This window comes from Hipposideros armiger, unplaced genomic scaffold (assembly GCF_001890085.2).
Source record: "Hipposideros armiger isolate ML-2016 unplaced genomic scaffold, ASM189008v1 scaffold_687, whole genome shotgun sequence".
Classification (NCBI taxonomy): domain Eukaryota; kingdom Metazoa; phylum Chordata; class Mammalia; order Chiroptera; family Hipposideridae; genus Hipposideros; species Hipposideros armiger.
Window position 1 is genome coordinate 190639 of NW_017732037.1, and position 13623 is coordinate 204261.

The following is a 13623-nucleotide window of genomic DNA, read 5'->3' on the forward strand; positions in this document are numbered from 1 at the left end:
TAGCTGTTGTTGATGAAAAACATCCAGCCTAAGAGAAAACTTTTAAGAGTTTATTTAAGCCAAACTGTCGACAATTGCCGGGAAGCAAAATCTCAACGGATTGAGAAAATGCTCCTCAAAATGACGGTCTGCAGCTTATTTTATTCATTTTGTATTTTTTTAGCTGAGCCATTCTGCCACCTGTTGGCAGCTCAGCTCGGGCTGGGAATCAAACCACTGTTGCTCAGAGCTCACATTCTTGAGCGAGCTCTTAACCAACTGAGCCACTGGGCAGGCCTTTTACAGACTATTTTATACATAAAATCAAAGGAGGAAGGTTAAGTGAAATCCATGGGTGACAGATTAAGGGGGTAGGAAACAGCAAAGTTGGGAAACCTCTGGGATTGGATAAAAGTAAATTGGAAAGACAGATACTTCCTTTACATAGGTGGATGCAGGATAGTTAGCTTTTTTACAGCACAAAGAGATGGTAATCAGGAGATAAGCATGATAACAGGAATTTTGCAGTTTCCAGCTCTGGTGCAGAAAAAGGATTACTGACATTCCTAAAATGTTATCTTACCTGCAGAAAAAACAGAGGCCCACTGAAAAGGCACAGACTAACTTTATGAAGGAAGCTAAAGATGTGACTTCCCACCATGGCCCACTTGGTTATGAAAGGTTTTTTTTGCCCACGCCATCTTATGTGGTTATTTTCAATCTCCTGAGCTTGTCAGGTTTAACCTGTGGCCCCTTTTCCATCCACACTGTGCAGAAGTGTTTTTATAATGCTGGTACAAAGGGCGTGTTGGTTTTGCCTATCTCTGCCTATTTCTTTGATTCATTCTTATGTGTCTTCAAGGTGATACTGAAAGACCATTTAGGGTTATTTCCTTGGCAATCTCCTTCTGTAGCACCATTTCCACTACTCATTTCTTTACTTTCCAAGACACCCCCTTGCCTCTGGGTTCTCCTGAGGCACTAATGATGGAGGGTTTCCTGGCTGCAGCGTGAGGATACAGAGCCTCCCTGCTCATCCCTCTACAACTAGGAAACGCCAAGTGAGGAAGGAATTTGCAGGCGGGACTGGGAGAAGGATGAGGAAAAATGTTTGATGCCTGCTCTGTCATTTCTGCATGCTCAGAATAGATGGAACTAAGGAGAATTTTTAAAATGTAAATATTATTGTCCCTTTAACTCAGGTGAGCTTTTTATTTCCATCAGAATTCTTCCTTCAGGCCTAAAACATAGCTTAAACTACAACACATCAGTAAGGGGTCAGAAATGGTTGATAACTGCTGAGAAATGGAGCCAAGTCTATTCTGTGGTTTGATTGTGAAGATGTTGATTCCTCGTTCTGACCACAGGACCCCTGGACACCGTGGAGTGTGCTTGAGGTCTTGCATTCTCATTTAGGTATGGTCGTGTTTTTTCTCTTGTGTTTGCTCCAGGGAGGATGGTGGATTTTCCAGGATACAGTCTGTCAGGTGCAGTTGCCTCCTTCTTCTTTGTACTGCTCACCATGAAGCACTCAGGTAGGATTCCCTTCTTCCCTTCACTGCCCCAGTGTCCCAGAGATCTGGTGCAGATGCAGAGGTCTAAATTCAAAAGGGCTAGTACAGTATTAAGAGTGGGGGTCCAGGGGCCAAAGCATCTGTGTTCCAAAAAGGGCTCCTCCACTTCCAGCTGTGTCACCTGTGGACAGTTACTTGAAGATCTCCTGCCTTAGAGTGCTCATCTCTATGATAAGAATAACTACATGCCTACATCTCAGAGGCTAGCACAGGCTTTCAGATTAAGTGAGGCTGTACATGGAAAGCACTTGAATCACACGTGTGACACGTTACATGATTCAGCTGCTCTCCTGCGTATGTTCAGGACAGCATTTTGGGGTCTAGAAAACTGGCTGCTTTGTGCTATAAACTAAATAGCATAAAACATACTTGGAACTAAGAAACTAGAAAAAGAGACTTCCAAAAAACGGACTTGGAAACCTCAGTAGCCGAATTTTGTTGGTCAAAATATCGTACCTTGGAAAAGGATTATGAAAATGCAATGTCAGTGGGTAATATCAGGGCTCTAAGGAATATGCAGTACGGTGAAGTGGGGAAAGCCCGGGGCAGGGCATTGGAAGGCACAGGCTCCAGACGGAGAGCTGCCGGGACTATGTGATGTGCTGAGGCTGCGCGCCCCTGTATGCAGCGCATTTTCCCAGCCTGTAACAGCAGTCAGCTGATGGTATGACTGCCGTCCTGGCTTCATATTTAGACTCCATCAGTGAGGAATACAAGCAGATCTCCACTTAAGTTCCACAGCGACCTTCTGAGCAGCACCTGTGGAGCAACAGCTAAACAAGGCGAGGTTTCTTCTGAGGAGGATTGGATCTGCACGGAGAAAGCGCAGGCGGCCCTGGGACATTGTAGGATGGGAAAGACATAATATGCACCATGTATGAAGTTAGTAAACAAAACAGCAAGCAGAATTGTTAAACGTCTCTTCAGTTTGCAGATAACTACAAAGAAGTCAAATATGACTCAGAATTTGACTGGAAGGCTCAAACCCTCTAGACAAATCACTGCCCTCAATTCACCACAAAATGTCCTTGTAGAAACTTCATTGTACAATAACCCCAGGAACTGGAGTCTTACTTGCTCCAGACAAAGAAAGAGAGAGAGAGAGAGAGAGAGAGAGAGAGAGAGAGAAAGAGAGAGAAAGCTCAGTCTTTTTACCTAGGACAAAAGCAATCTTGAAAAGTTGAAAAATCTATTGAATAAATTTATTGCCTAATTTTAAGAAAAGTGATTATAAAGTCAGTCACTAACAATATAAAGTGAAATCACTATAAAATATAAAATAAATCACTAATAAAGTTCCCAATTAAGGGCCGGCCGAGTGGCTCAGTTGGTTAAGAGCTCGCTCAAGAGTTTGAGCTCTGAGTAACAGCGGTTTGATTCCCGGCCGGAGCTGAGCAGCCGCTGAGCTGCCAATAGGTAGCAGGATGGCTCAGCTAAAAAAAAAAAAAAAAAGTTCCTAATTAAAAATGGATTTACACATTAACTTTTTTGAAAATAAAAATAACCCAGAGATGATAGTAGTATCTTAAAGATGAAGAAATCGAGATTTCAAACTTCAAATCTTACTGAAAATAATAAATATGTTCCCAAATCACGTATCTGGTGACAGTCTTGACACTGACACTCACAGTTTTGAATTGCATGTTATTTTCAGTACCCAAAATTGTCTCTGTAACAGCCAAATGTGCAAATCATCATGCTGAGTCTCTCTAAATCATTGTAAATAAAGCCCTCCCTCATCCAGGTGCCTCCTTTTGGATAGGGTTAGGCATTCCAAAGCAAGCATATTAATCTTCCAGTTGGCATTTCCTGCTTCCTCTTTTTCACTTTGTTTTGTAGATTACTTCAGAGTGATTGGTCCTGCCCATCCTATTCTGGCCAGGGTTGGGGAAGATGCCCTGCTAAGCTGTCAGCTCCTCCCCAAAAGGACTGCCATGCACATGGAGGTGAGCTGGTACCATTTGGAGACCGGCACACCTGTGTTGCTTGCACGCCGGAATGGAACTGAGGTGACCAAGGTGCAGATGGAGGAGTACAGAAGCCGAGTAGAGTGGATAGAGGATGACATCACCAAGGGAGGTGTGGCTCTGAAGATGTACAACATCCAACCATCTGATAACGGGCAGTACTGGTGCCGTTTCCAAGAGGGGAACTATTGCGGAGAAACAAGCTTGCTGCTCAAAGTAGCAGGTGAATATCTGGGAGAAGACATAGGTTCTCAGAGGGAGAAGTATATTAATTTGTGGTAAGCTTATTGCAGGTTGAAGAACTCCCTTTAATCATCAAGGCAATTCCTAATGTCCTGCCCTCATTCTGATTCATTTGAAAGCAAGCAGTAATGAAGTCCACAGAGCAAGCTCACATAAGCAATATTCCCACATTTAACTTAAATAGTTTTGACTATTCTTGACAATTATTTGAAAACCACGACATGTGGTTATTAGCAATTTTGCTGAGAGATGAATTTGTGCCACATAGGCTGGAGTGCAAGGGCCAGTCAGTTACGAGTGAGTCTAGCTGACTGCCCAGCATCCATATCTCAGTGGAGTCGATTGTTCTCTACCCACAAGCAGATGTGCAGTAACTGAGACACGAACACCTCGTTCAATGCCTGCAGTTAGAAAGCTAGTGGTGAGACTAAAGAAGTAAGAGCAATGTGCTTTTATGGAGATTATCATGAACTGTGTTCAGTGAGCTGCGGACCCAAGGATGCTTTTGGACATACCGTGAATGACCATGTTCTGCATGATGCTTTGTATTAGCAAAGCAGGAAGGAGTCAAGAAGAAGGGGCTCACTGAAGAAAAGGTCTGTCTTAAGGAAGAACGAATATCTGAAAAGTAAACTGTCGTATGGTTCCCTGGCAGGAATAACTCCTCCGTGTGCTAAAGCAAACATCAGGCAAATCCATTTGCCTTATCAGAGAACTAGTTCTCTGAAGATGTTAACAGCCTTCGCCAATATGTCTTCCTCTTTATGTCTTCCCATGAGGCCACTTCCCAACACCTTTTTTATTAACACACATAACAATGATTGTTATTATTATGTTCAAGGTGATTCAAGATGGATGAAAGAATCCTTGTATTTCTGAGATGTGGAGATGGGAGGGCACATACTAAGACATTTCTATATCAGGAACATTTGAAAATAAGCCACACATTTTCTAAGGCTCTAGGTGAAGGGAGTGGGTCTCTGTTCCCCAGCAAGTGACAGAGACAGAATCACCATTTATGGAAAATACAGTCCCCTTTGTTTGAGTTTGAGAGCTGTGCTGAATATAGAAAGAATTTAATGATTATATAAAACTAGGATGTCTCAAAAACATTTTCCCATTGAATGGAATATTTAGATACAGGAGCTCCTCATGGAACTTCCAATTTTACACCCCAAGATCACAACCACCAACAAAATGAATAGGAAGAATAGTCCCCATGAAGGAGATTTCTTACTTGATATTAAGTATTCTATTTAAATTGGATTCAAGGTGTCATCCAAAATGTCAGACAGCGTGTCTGATACAATAATGTTAAGATGAAAAATACAGAGTTCATGGCATGGGGAAGTTCATGAAAAAATTATAACACATCTTTGTTTACAGTACTAGAGACATAAGCAAAATGTCATTACCTCCTTTTCTCTTATTCTCCTGTCTGAATCCAAAGAAAAACACTGTTCGTGTACTAAAATCTAAATATCCAGACAGGGGATAAAATGCAGTGTATGTGAACTCCAATTTGAATGGGAAGAAGACTTTGGAATGGTTTTTGCCCCCCCCCCCAGACCTACCCTCTCCCTATGGGCAATGTCACTGGGGTCAGTCTCCATGGGCTGCGGACTCAGGCCTCTGTCTTCCCTCTGCAGGTCTGGGGGCTGCCCCTCACATCCACATGGAAGGATGTATGGAAAGCGGAGTCCAGCTTGTATGCACTGCAAAGGGCTGGTTCCCAGAGCCCCACGTCTACTGGGAAGATGTCACGGGAGAGAAGCTGCTGGCTGTCTCTGAGTATCAAGTCCAAGATGAAGATGGCCTGTTCTACGTGGAAGCCACACTTACAGTCAGGAGTGCCTCTGCAGAGACTGTGTCCTGCTTCATCCACAACCCCATCCTCGCTGAGGAGAAGGGCTCAGTCATCTCCATCCCAGGTGAGCGCCTGCCTCTAGGACCAAGATGTTCAGGCTAGCAGGAAAGCTTCCAGGACTGTTCCATTGCACCTAATTTTTTTTTTATCAAGAAAAATACCTGCAACAACATGGGTGGACCAAGAAGGTGTTATGTTAAGTGAAATAAGGCAGAGAAAGACAAATACTGTACTATTTCCCTTATATGTGGAATCTAAACTAAACAAATGAACAAACAAAATAAAACAAAAGGACTCATAGATACAGAGAACAGACTGATACTTGTCAGAGGGCTGGGCAGTCGGTGGAATGGACAAAAAAGATGAAGGGGATTAAAAGGTGCAAACTTACAGTTATAAATAAGTCATGGGGGTATAATGTAAAACATAGGGAATATAGTCAACAATATCATTATAACTTTGTACAGTGACAGATGGTTACTATACTTCTCATGGTGATCACTTTATAAGGTATATAAATGTCAAATCACTATATTGTACACCTTAAACTAATATATTATAATATTGTATGCCAACTATACTTTAATTGAAAAGAACTTCATATTCCAGAAAAAAAGGAAAAATATCTAACATTTAGTAATATGTGTTAAAATCTATAAAACATTTATGACTGAAAAATATATACTACATTTTAATTGAATAGTTATTGCTAATGGTAGTCCAGTTATTTTCAAGTTCAAGATTCTTTAATCACAAATATGCATCACATTGTAAAGAAAATAAAACTATATTCTTTCAATGGAAATGTTTTCCTATGCTGTATTGTGCTGATTACTTCCAGGAACCTATCATATGAAGATAGTCAAAGGTGGCGAAAACTATTTATATAATAGCATTTTAATTATAGCTTCATAGATAAATAGCAGCAAAAACAGCAGCCACTAAAATAGTGAAGTTTAAGTGTCTTATGTTACTATAAATTATATTGTAGCATTGATTAAAAATTATATTTTCAAATAATTTTAATATTTGAAAAAATCCTCATGTTGGGTTATTTAATGATAAAGACTACATGTATCTATCGATCATCTATCTACCTATATATCTACCTATCAACAGACATTTCTAATCATGTAAAGATTTTTTGCTTTAAATAACTTACAACTGCACCAAGATGTTTGTGACACCATCTATATTTAGATATAAAGATATAAATATATAGTTATTCTCATTATAAGTGGATATAGAAAAAATTAAGCTTTATATATTAATATGAAAATGAGCCATAGATTATATAGATATAGATAGATATAGATATCGATATAGATATAGATACAGATAGATATACACACACATACATACATACAACAGGGGAGCCAAAAAAATGTATACAAGTGGACACTTTGGTCAACATTGCTCAAGCAGTAGTTCATTGTAATCAGAAGTGTCTGGACAATGATAACCAATTTTAACACCTCTTGTAATTGCAGAAGTCAAATGTGTATTCATCTTTTGTTGTCAGTATATATTGAGTATCACAATTTTAATACAGTTTTCCTTTCTTAAAATGTGCATACTTTTTTGGCACTATTTATATATATTTTTTTCTTTTTGCAAAAAAAAAATATATACACACACACACACATGTGTGTTTTATCTCTCAGTTCGCTCAGTTTGGAATTATAGATGATAACTGTCTCTGTCCATAATGTTTATACTTTCTGTGAATTGATTAAAAGAATACGTATTATTTTTATAAGATACTTAAATATCAATATGTTAAATATCAGAAGCAAACAGAATTATGGGGTGGTAGAACCGAGAGCAGTTTTGTTGTGCAGACAAAAGGAAAAACAGCTGGACTAACAGGTGATCCGTGGGAAAGAATCAATATTTTCCAGCATTTATTTTCTTTTTATGAGTCAAACTTTCCAATAAAATGTAGAACTTGCTTTTGTCATTTTTAATATTTTGTCTTATTTCCCTTAGAACAAATTGCTTAATATATTTTTCTCGTTCTTTTCCCAGAGAAAGTCCAGACGGAGCTAGGTAAGTAGAGCTGGCAGCAAGCGCGAATGTAGACGAGCCTCTACGCCCACCAGGGGGAGACAGACTCCCTGGTCCACGCGAGCTCTACTACCGCGACACCTCGTGATCCCCATGAGAACCCGAAGCCTGACTTTCCCAAGTCTCAGGTTCAGTGTCACCGGCCACTTTCAGTGTTCACGTCGACTCCAGTGAACTTCAGATGGACGCCAGTAAGGGGCACAGACATAATCTTTGCCCTACTGGGCGAAGGAAAGGGAGCTGCCTCAGAGTAGGTAGGGGATGGCACAGGACCTCTGGCAGGGCTCTGGGGGCCCTTTTAAAACATGTCCAGTGTGAATGAGGGCAGTGTCATCATGCTAACTAGAGGTGAACCCCCACCTCCACACCACCCCCACACATACACCCCCGGCCCTGCTATGGTTTCTGCACCTGCTCCTCACCCCGTAGGTGCTAACCTCATCACTATTGAGAGGTTGCTTTCCCAGATGCAGCCAGAGCTAATGATTTTCCTGTTTTGTTTTGTATTTTCTTAATAGTTAGACTGCAGGAATTATTTTACTGTACCTAAGAAAAGCGGCTTAAAAAATAACCAACTGATATTTGAAACTTTGATTTCTCCTTTACCTCCGTACCTTCTTCCTCCGTTCTGTGACCTCTCCCAGCCCATGACAACCAGCCTGTTCCCTAACCAGGTGCATATGAACTTGTATCACTTATTTTCTCTTCCATCAATACCCTGCTGTCCCTCAAGTCACCTGTTACCGGAGTGTGCATGTGTGCGTGTGTGTGCACATGCATGCACATGTTAGGTGAGCTTAAACACACTTTTCAGCCCATGTAGGATTTTTTTTTTTTTGAGGAAAATCAGGGTGGCAAACACATCCCAATATCTACTGGAGTCTAGTGTGAGACTTTCGATTCCATTGGACCATAAAAGGGAAGGACCTCAGGCAGGTCAAATGTAACTCTATAATCTGCGGAGAGCTGCACACCTGTGAGTCTTACCTTCCAAGTCGGACCGGACCCCCTTCTGCCTGGGGCAGCATCTGCTCGTGATCAGACAGAAACCTTAACCAGCAGAGCTAGTTTGTTACAGAGGAGAAAACCAAAGGCAGGTTGACGCATGTCTCTGTTCACTAGGAAGATTTTAGGTAAAGAGGCATCTGAGCCAGCTTGATATGTTCATGGAGACCCAGCACACAAAATGCAATCTGATATCATGTAGTTTCTCAGTTGTGCTGACCTTCTGGGACCACAGTGAAACAAATGAAAAGACAGAGCTTCCCTTGGCTCCCTGTCAGGTGCAGGGAGGAGGGCTGTGCCCTCAGGAGCTTTGAGGGTGTGCTGTTGACTGAGACCGGAGCTTCACAGCCCTCTGTTATTCTCATGAACTATAACTCAGAGGCCAGGACCCACCACAAAAGGCTGCTGGCAAACAGCTCACCGTGGATGTCTTGAGACCAAAATCCCAGCTCCCACGATGGCAAATGATGTTACTGGTTTATAAAAATAATAACTAGTTCTTTGAAATATTAATTATATGCCCAGTACTATGCTAAATGCTTCACAAGAACATTTTTTTCTTATGGTAATTATAAAGGTTAATAGATTTATCACTCTATCTACAGTTGGGAAACAATCTTAGAGGCATATGTGGTTTGCCAAAAACCACCAAGAAATTGTGATGTTTGCTTTCTAATCTATGTCTGACTTAAGAGTGCAAGTTCTTACTTATTTCAGTAAATCATTGGTCCCAATTTTTCTCATCTTTAAAATGAACATGTTGAATTTAATCTCTAAGGTACCATCGGGTTCTAAGAGTCTAGATATGATTTAATGTAATGTAATGTAAATTATATAAGTAACAATATAATATACATAACATAATATAATATAATTTAGCATGTTTGGGGAATGAGATAGCCCACTTAATTGAATATGCTGATTGAAGGAGGATTATATGATATGATGATGAGCTTATCAGGTTTCAAGGAATTAGTGTATAAAGTTGGTGTACTTCACACTCCAGAAAGGATTTATTTTTTCAGTCGTTATTCAGAAGGCATTTCAGGAGCAGACATTCAATACTCAAAAATAGAACAATAAATGTGAGCATAAATTGTGTATAAGGCTGCGTGCAAAACTGCATAGAAAAAGGAGATTACACAGAGCTGCTCTTGAGGGGCTCCTATTTGAGTAGAACACCATTATTAATGAATAGGGCTGCGAGATTTTTTCCCAGTACTTTAAACTTTATTTTCACTTGGATTCTGGAAAAACAGGAGTTTCATATATCTATAACACACCTAATCAATTAAATCTCCAAACTTACATTTTTCTTTTTTTAGGCTCCATTAAAATCTATTTTAGCTCTTAATTAACCCATGCCTGGCAGGGTAATTTGGTTGGATATGTACCAAGGGCCATGAATAGGGGAGAAAATCCCCATGTGGGCGACAGGGATGTTTTCCTAACAGTCTGTTTTGCTACGTAATTCACTGTAAGACACATGAATGGAGAAAAAGCAGCAAACTGACCCATAGGTCATTTTTTCCTGACTCTTCTTTTTAGATTTTAACAGATACATATAAAATGGAGATAATATTGTTTTAGGTAAAATTGAAAGACAAAGAAAATGAAATGCTGGAAATAACTGGAAGTCAAATTGTAGCTAGAATATAAGGGAATAATCTGAAAATTAGAATTGTGTTGACAGAGATTTTTTTTCTAGAGAAATACCTAGCAGATTTTGAATAATTGCACAGTGAGGACATTTTGGTCATTGACTCGCATCCAGACAATATGCAAATTTATGCCTGTATTTCTATTATAAATGATCATAACATATGTGAAAGCATTCCTACCATTTGATGAAAAAGAATGACTCTCAATTTAGAATAGAGCAAAACTGATTTGGCCAAGGGCTTGCTGAGAACCGGAAGTGGATTCAGGAAAGCTGTCAGAGAAAAACTTCCATTCTCTGCAATGGCAAAAGCAGGCTCCTTTTGTGTCTTCATCATTGTTTTGCATTTTGTATTTGGCTAACCTCCCCAATTCTTGATCTCATTTTTCTTAAAATCATCTGAGGACATTGAGCTGGTGTGTGTTTAGAACCCTATGTATGTGGGTCCTTGGGGAACTGAAATATGATGGCTAGATCAGACTTGTAAGATATAAAATCAAACCAGGGGAAGGTTTCTTCACATTTCATGACTAAAAATCCACCTGAGACTCATCTTCATCCACTCCCCATTACCAAGACAGAGGGTGGGATTTGCTCCATAGCCCTCTAGTCTCAGTGTATACACGTCCATGCACACTGCATGGTAATCCAAGAGTTTTAGATAGATTATTTTAACTCCAGAACAACCTTATGATTTTGATAATGGTATATTTGTTTCATAGTTTGAGAAACTGAGGCATACATCAATTGAGAAGTTGTTTAAGGTCATGCAGATTTGAAGTGATAAATATTAATTTTATTCTAGGAGTTTTAATTGCAAAATTATTTTATTGGCCTGTAATCTGAATAAAATTACAGTTACGGGCAGGTGAGGGTTCCGTTAGTGATCTTTTTCAGACTGGCACACCTAATGGGATGGTTCTGCCTTTGAACAGGGACAACCTCTATCTTGATTACACCAAACTTCCGCATCTCCAAAAGGTGACCTTGAACTTCAGAACTCCCCTGGGGTGCCCATGGGTCCTTAAACCCCACTCAGGATGTTCTTGCTGATGACACAATTTGCTCCATTTTGAGTCTTTCGTTGTTGTTGTTGTTGTTTTTTCTGTTGTCTTTAATAGCTTCCTTAAAAGTGATTGGACCTCCCCAGCCCATCCTGGTCAGAGTGGGAGAAGACATACAATTAACCTGTTACCTGTCCCCCAAGGCTAATGCACAGAGCATGGAGGTGAGGTGGGTCCGATCCCACCGTTATCCTGCTGTTTATCTGTATGTGGATGGGGACCATGTGACTGGAGAGCAGATGGCAGAGTATAGAGGGAGGACAGCATTGGTGACTGATGCCATCGATGAGGGGAAACTGACCCTGCAGATACACAGTGCCAGAACTTCAGACGATGGGCAGTACCGCTGCCTTTTTGAAAAAGATGGTGTCTACCAGGAAGCCAGTGTGGATCTGAAGATAGTAGGTAAGGATTCTAGAGAGATATTTTGAATTCAACATCAGTTCCAACTGTTTTAATATTGTAGTTCCTGAAAAATTTTTCTGGAACCTGAAATTTTCTTAATGTCCATTCACTCATCAAATTTATATTGAACCCTCTGATGTACAAGAACTGTTGTATGTACTTAAAGACTATGAACTCAAATAGACCAATTTTTTCTTTGGGTATAGAATTTGTATCCTTTCTAGGATCTCCAAAAAGTGGCCATACAATTAGTAAAATTTGAGGATTTTACTCTATAACTTTATACAAAGCTCATTATTTCACAGACTGTTATTAAAATTATGGGAAATGTGTAGTTACTAGGAAATGTAATGATTTGAAGACTAAACTAGGTCCACATGTAAACAAAAATAATAAGTACTGACAGAATTGGCAAGATGGAGGAAAGACAAAATATCTCCCTGCATCATAATTTCCCACTGTCTACATTTGTGAGTGAGAATTGATTTTTCCAAGGCTAGCAAATGCCATTGAAAATATAGGCTGACATCTTGGATATGCTATTTGTTTCCCCCATTAATTTTGTGTCTAAATTAATAAATATATTTAGGAAATATCTGCAGGAGCACATAGTGTGATGTTAAATGGACTCCATCATTTTCTACCATTGAACATACATATTTATAAGATTTTGATCTTTGAGCCCAATATCTTACTCACTTACTCACATAACCATGTGATCCATGCCATGGTCAAAGTTATTTTGTTCTCAGTTATTGAAGAAAAAAAGGTTGAATTTGAAATTTATTGTATCCCTTAACTTGTCCCTCAATGATTTTAAAAATACAAAAGAAATAAATAAAAATAAGGAAACAAAACAAACTAAGAAATAGTTCTAGCTAGTCTCATCCCTAAGTGGAGCGTAATTTCCCCGATAAGCTTTGCTCTCTTGCCCAAGCCTCTGAATCCCCCTCTTTCCTCTCAGGGAAGTCACTGACCATATAGCCATTTGCAGAGACTCTACATTTTATGTCTTTATCCCCCAGGACTTGGTTCTTCCCCACTGATCACCATGGAGGGAATGGAAAATGGAGAAATACAGCTTATGTGCACTTCAGAAGGGTGGTTTCCCCAGCCCCATGTGCATTGGAGGGACACAGAAGGAAAGGCAATCCCATCATTTTCAGAGGTCCTGACTCAAGGCAGCCATGGACTGTTCCATGTGGAGGCATTTCTGTTGGTCACAAACAGCTCTGTTGTGAATGTGACCTGCTCCATCAGCAACCCGCTTCTTGGGGAGGAGAAAATGGCAACTTTTTCTCTCTCAGGTTGGTGCTTCCATATGTTCCTCTCGACTTTGGGAAATAAATATGAAGACCAGCCCAGACTTACTATATTGCTCTTCTATTTTCTAATTTTTTGTGTTCATCTCTCTGATGAGATTTCCTGCTATCTCTTGCAAAGCTGGTCTTCAGGACGCCTAGGGATGTTAGTCCTGTGAGTTTCTCTCTGACGTCCCAAGCTGAAGCCCTAGGGTTATATTGTCATATACTAAATTCTAAGAATTGACTTTGTCATCATTGTATCTACAAGCTCTTTTCTTCTGATGTGAAAACAATGACATCACTTTGTTTTTTTTCCTCATGGTGGGTTTTCTTCTGGATTAGGAACTAATTTTCCTCAGCACCACCCTCATGGCTGTGGACTGGGTAATTTCGGTCTTTGCCACGCTCATTATTCCAGTGATTGTGGTGATATAACTGGAAAGAGAGGGGGAAGAAATGTGTGTGTGTGTGTGTGTGTGTGTGTGTGT

The 13623-nt window shown here is 40.0% G+C and overlaps 1 protein-coding gene across 1 annotated transcript in view; it reads left to right on the forward strand.

Moving 5' to 3' along the window:
* Positions 1 to 1435: 1435 nt before the first annotated feature.
* The window catches only part of BTNL2 (butyrophilin like 2), a 16756-nt gene continuing 4568 nt past the window's right edge, over positions 1436 to 13623 (forward strand). Inside the window, exons 1-6 of the mRNA XM_019626621.1 lie at positions 1436 to 1514; positions 3393 to 3743; positions 5413 to 5694; positions 7659 to 7679; positions 11484 to 11831; positions 12857 to 13138. Coding sequence (XP_019482166.1) covers positions 1436 to 1514; positions 3393 to 3743; positions 5413 to 5694; positions 7659 to 7679; positions 11484 to 11831; positions 12857 to 13138 — 1363 coding nt within the window. The remainder of the gene's footprint in view (positions 1515 to 3392; positions 3744 to 5412; positions 5695 to 7658; positions 7680 to 11483; positions 11832 to 12856; positions 13139 to 13623) is intronic.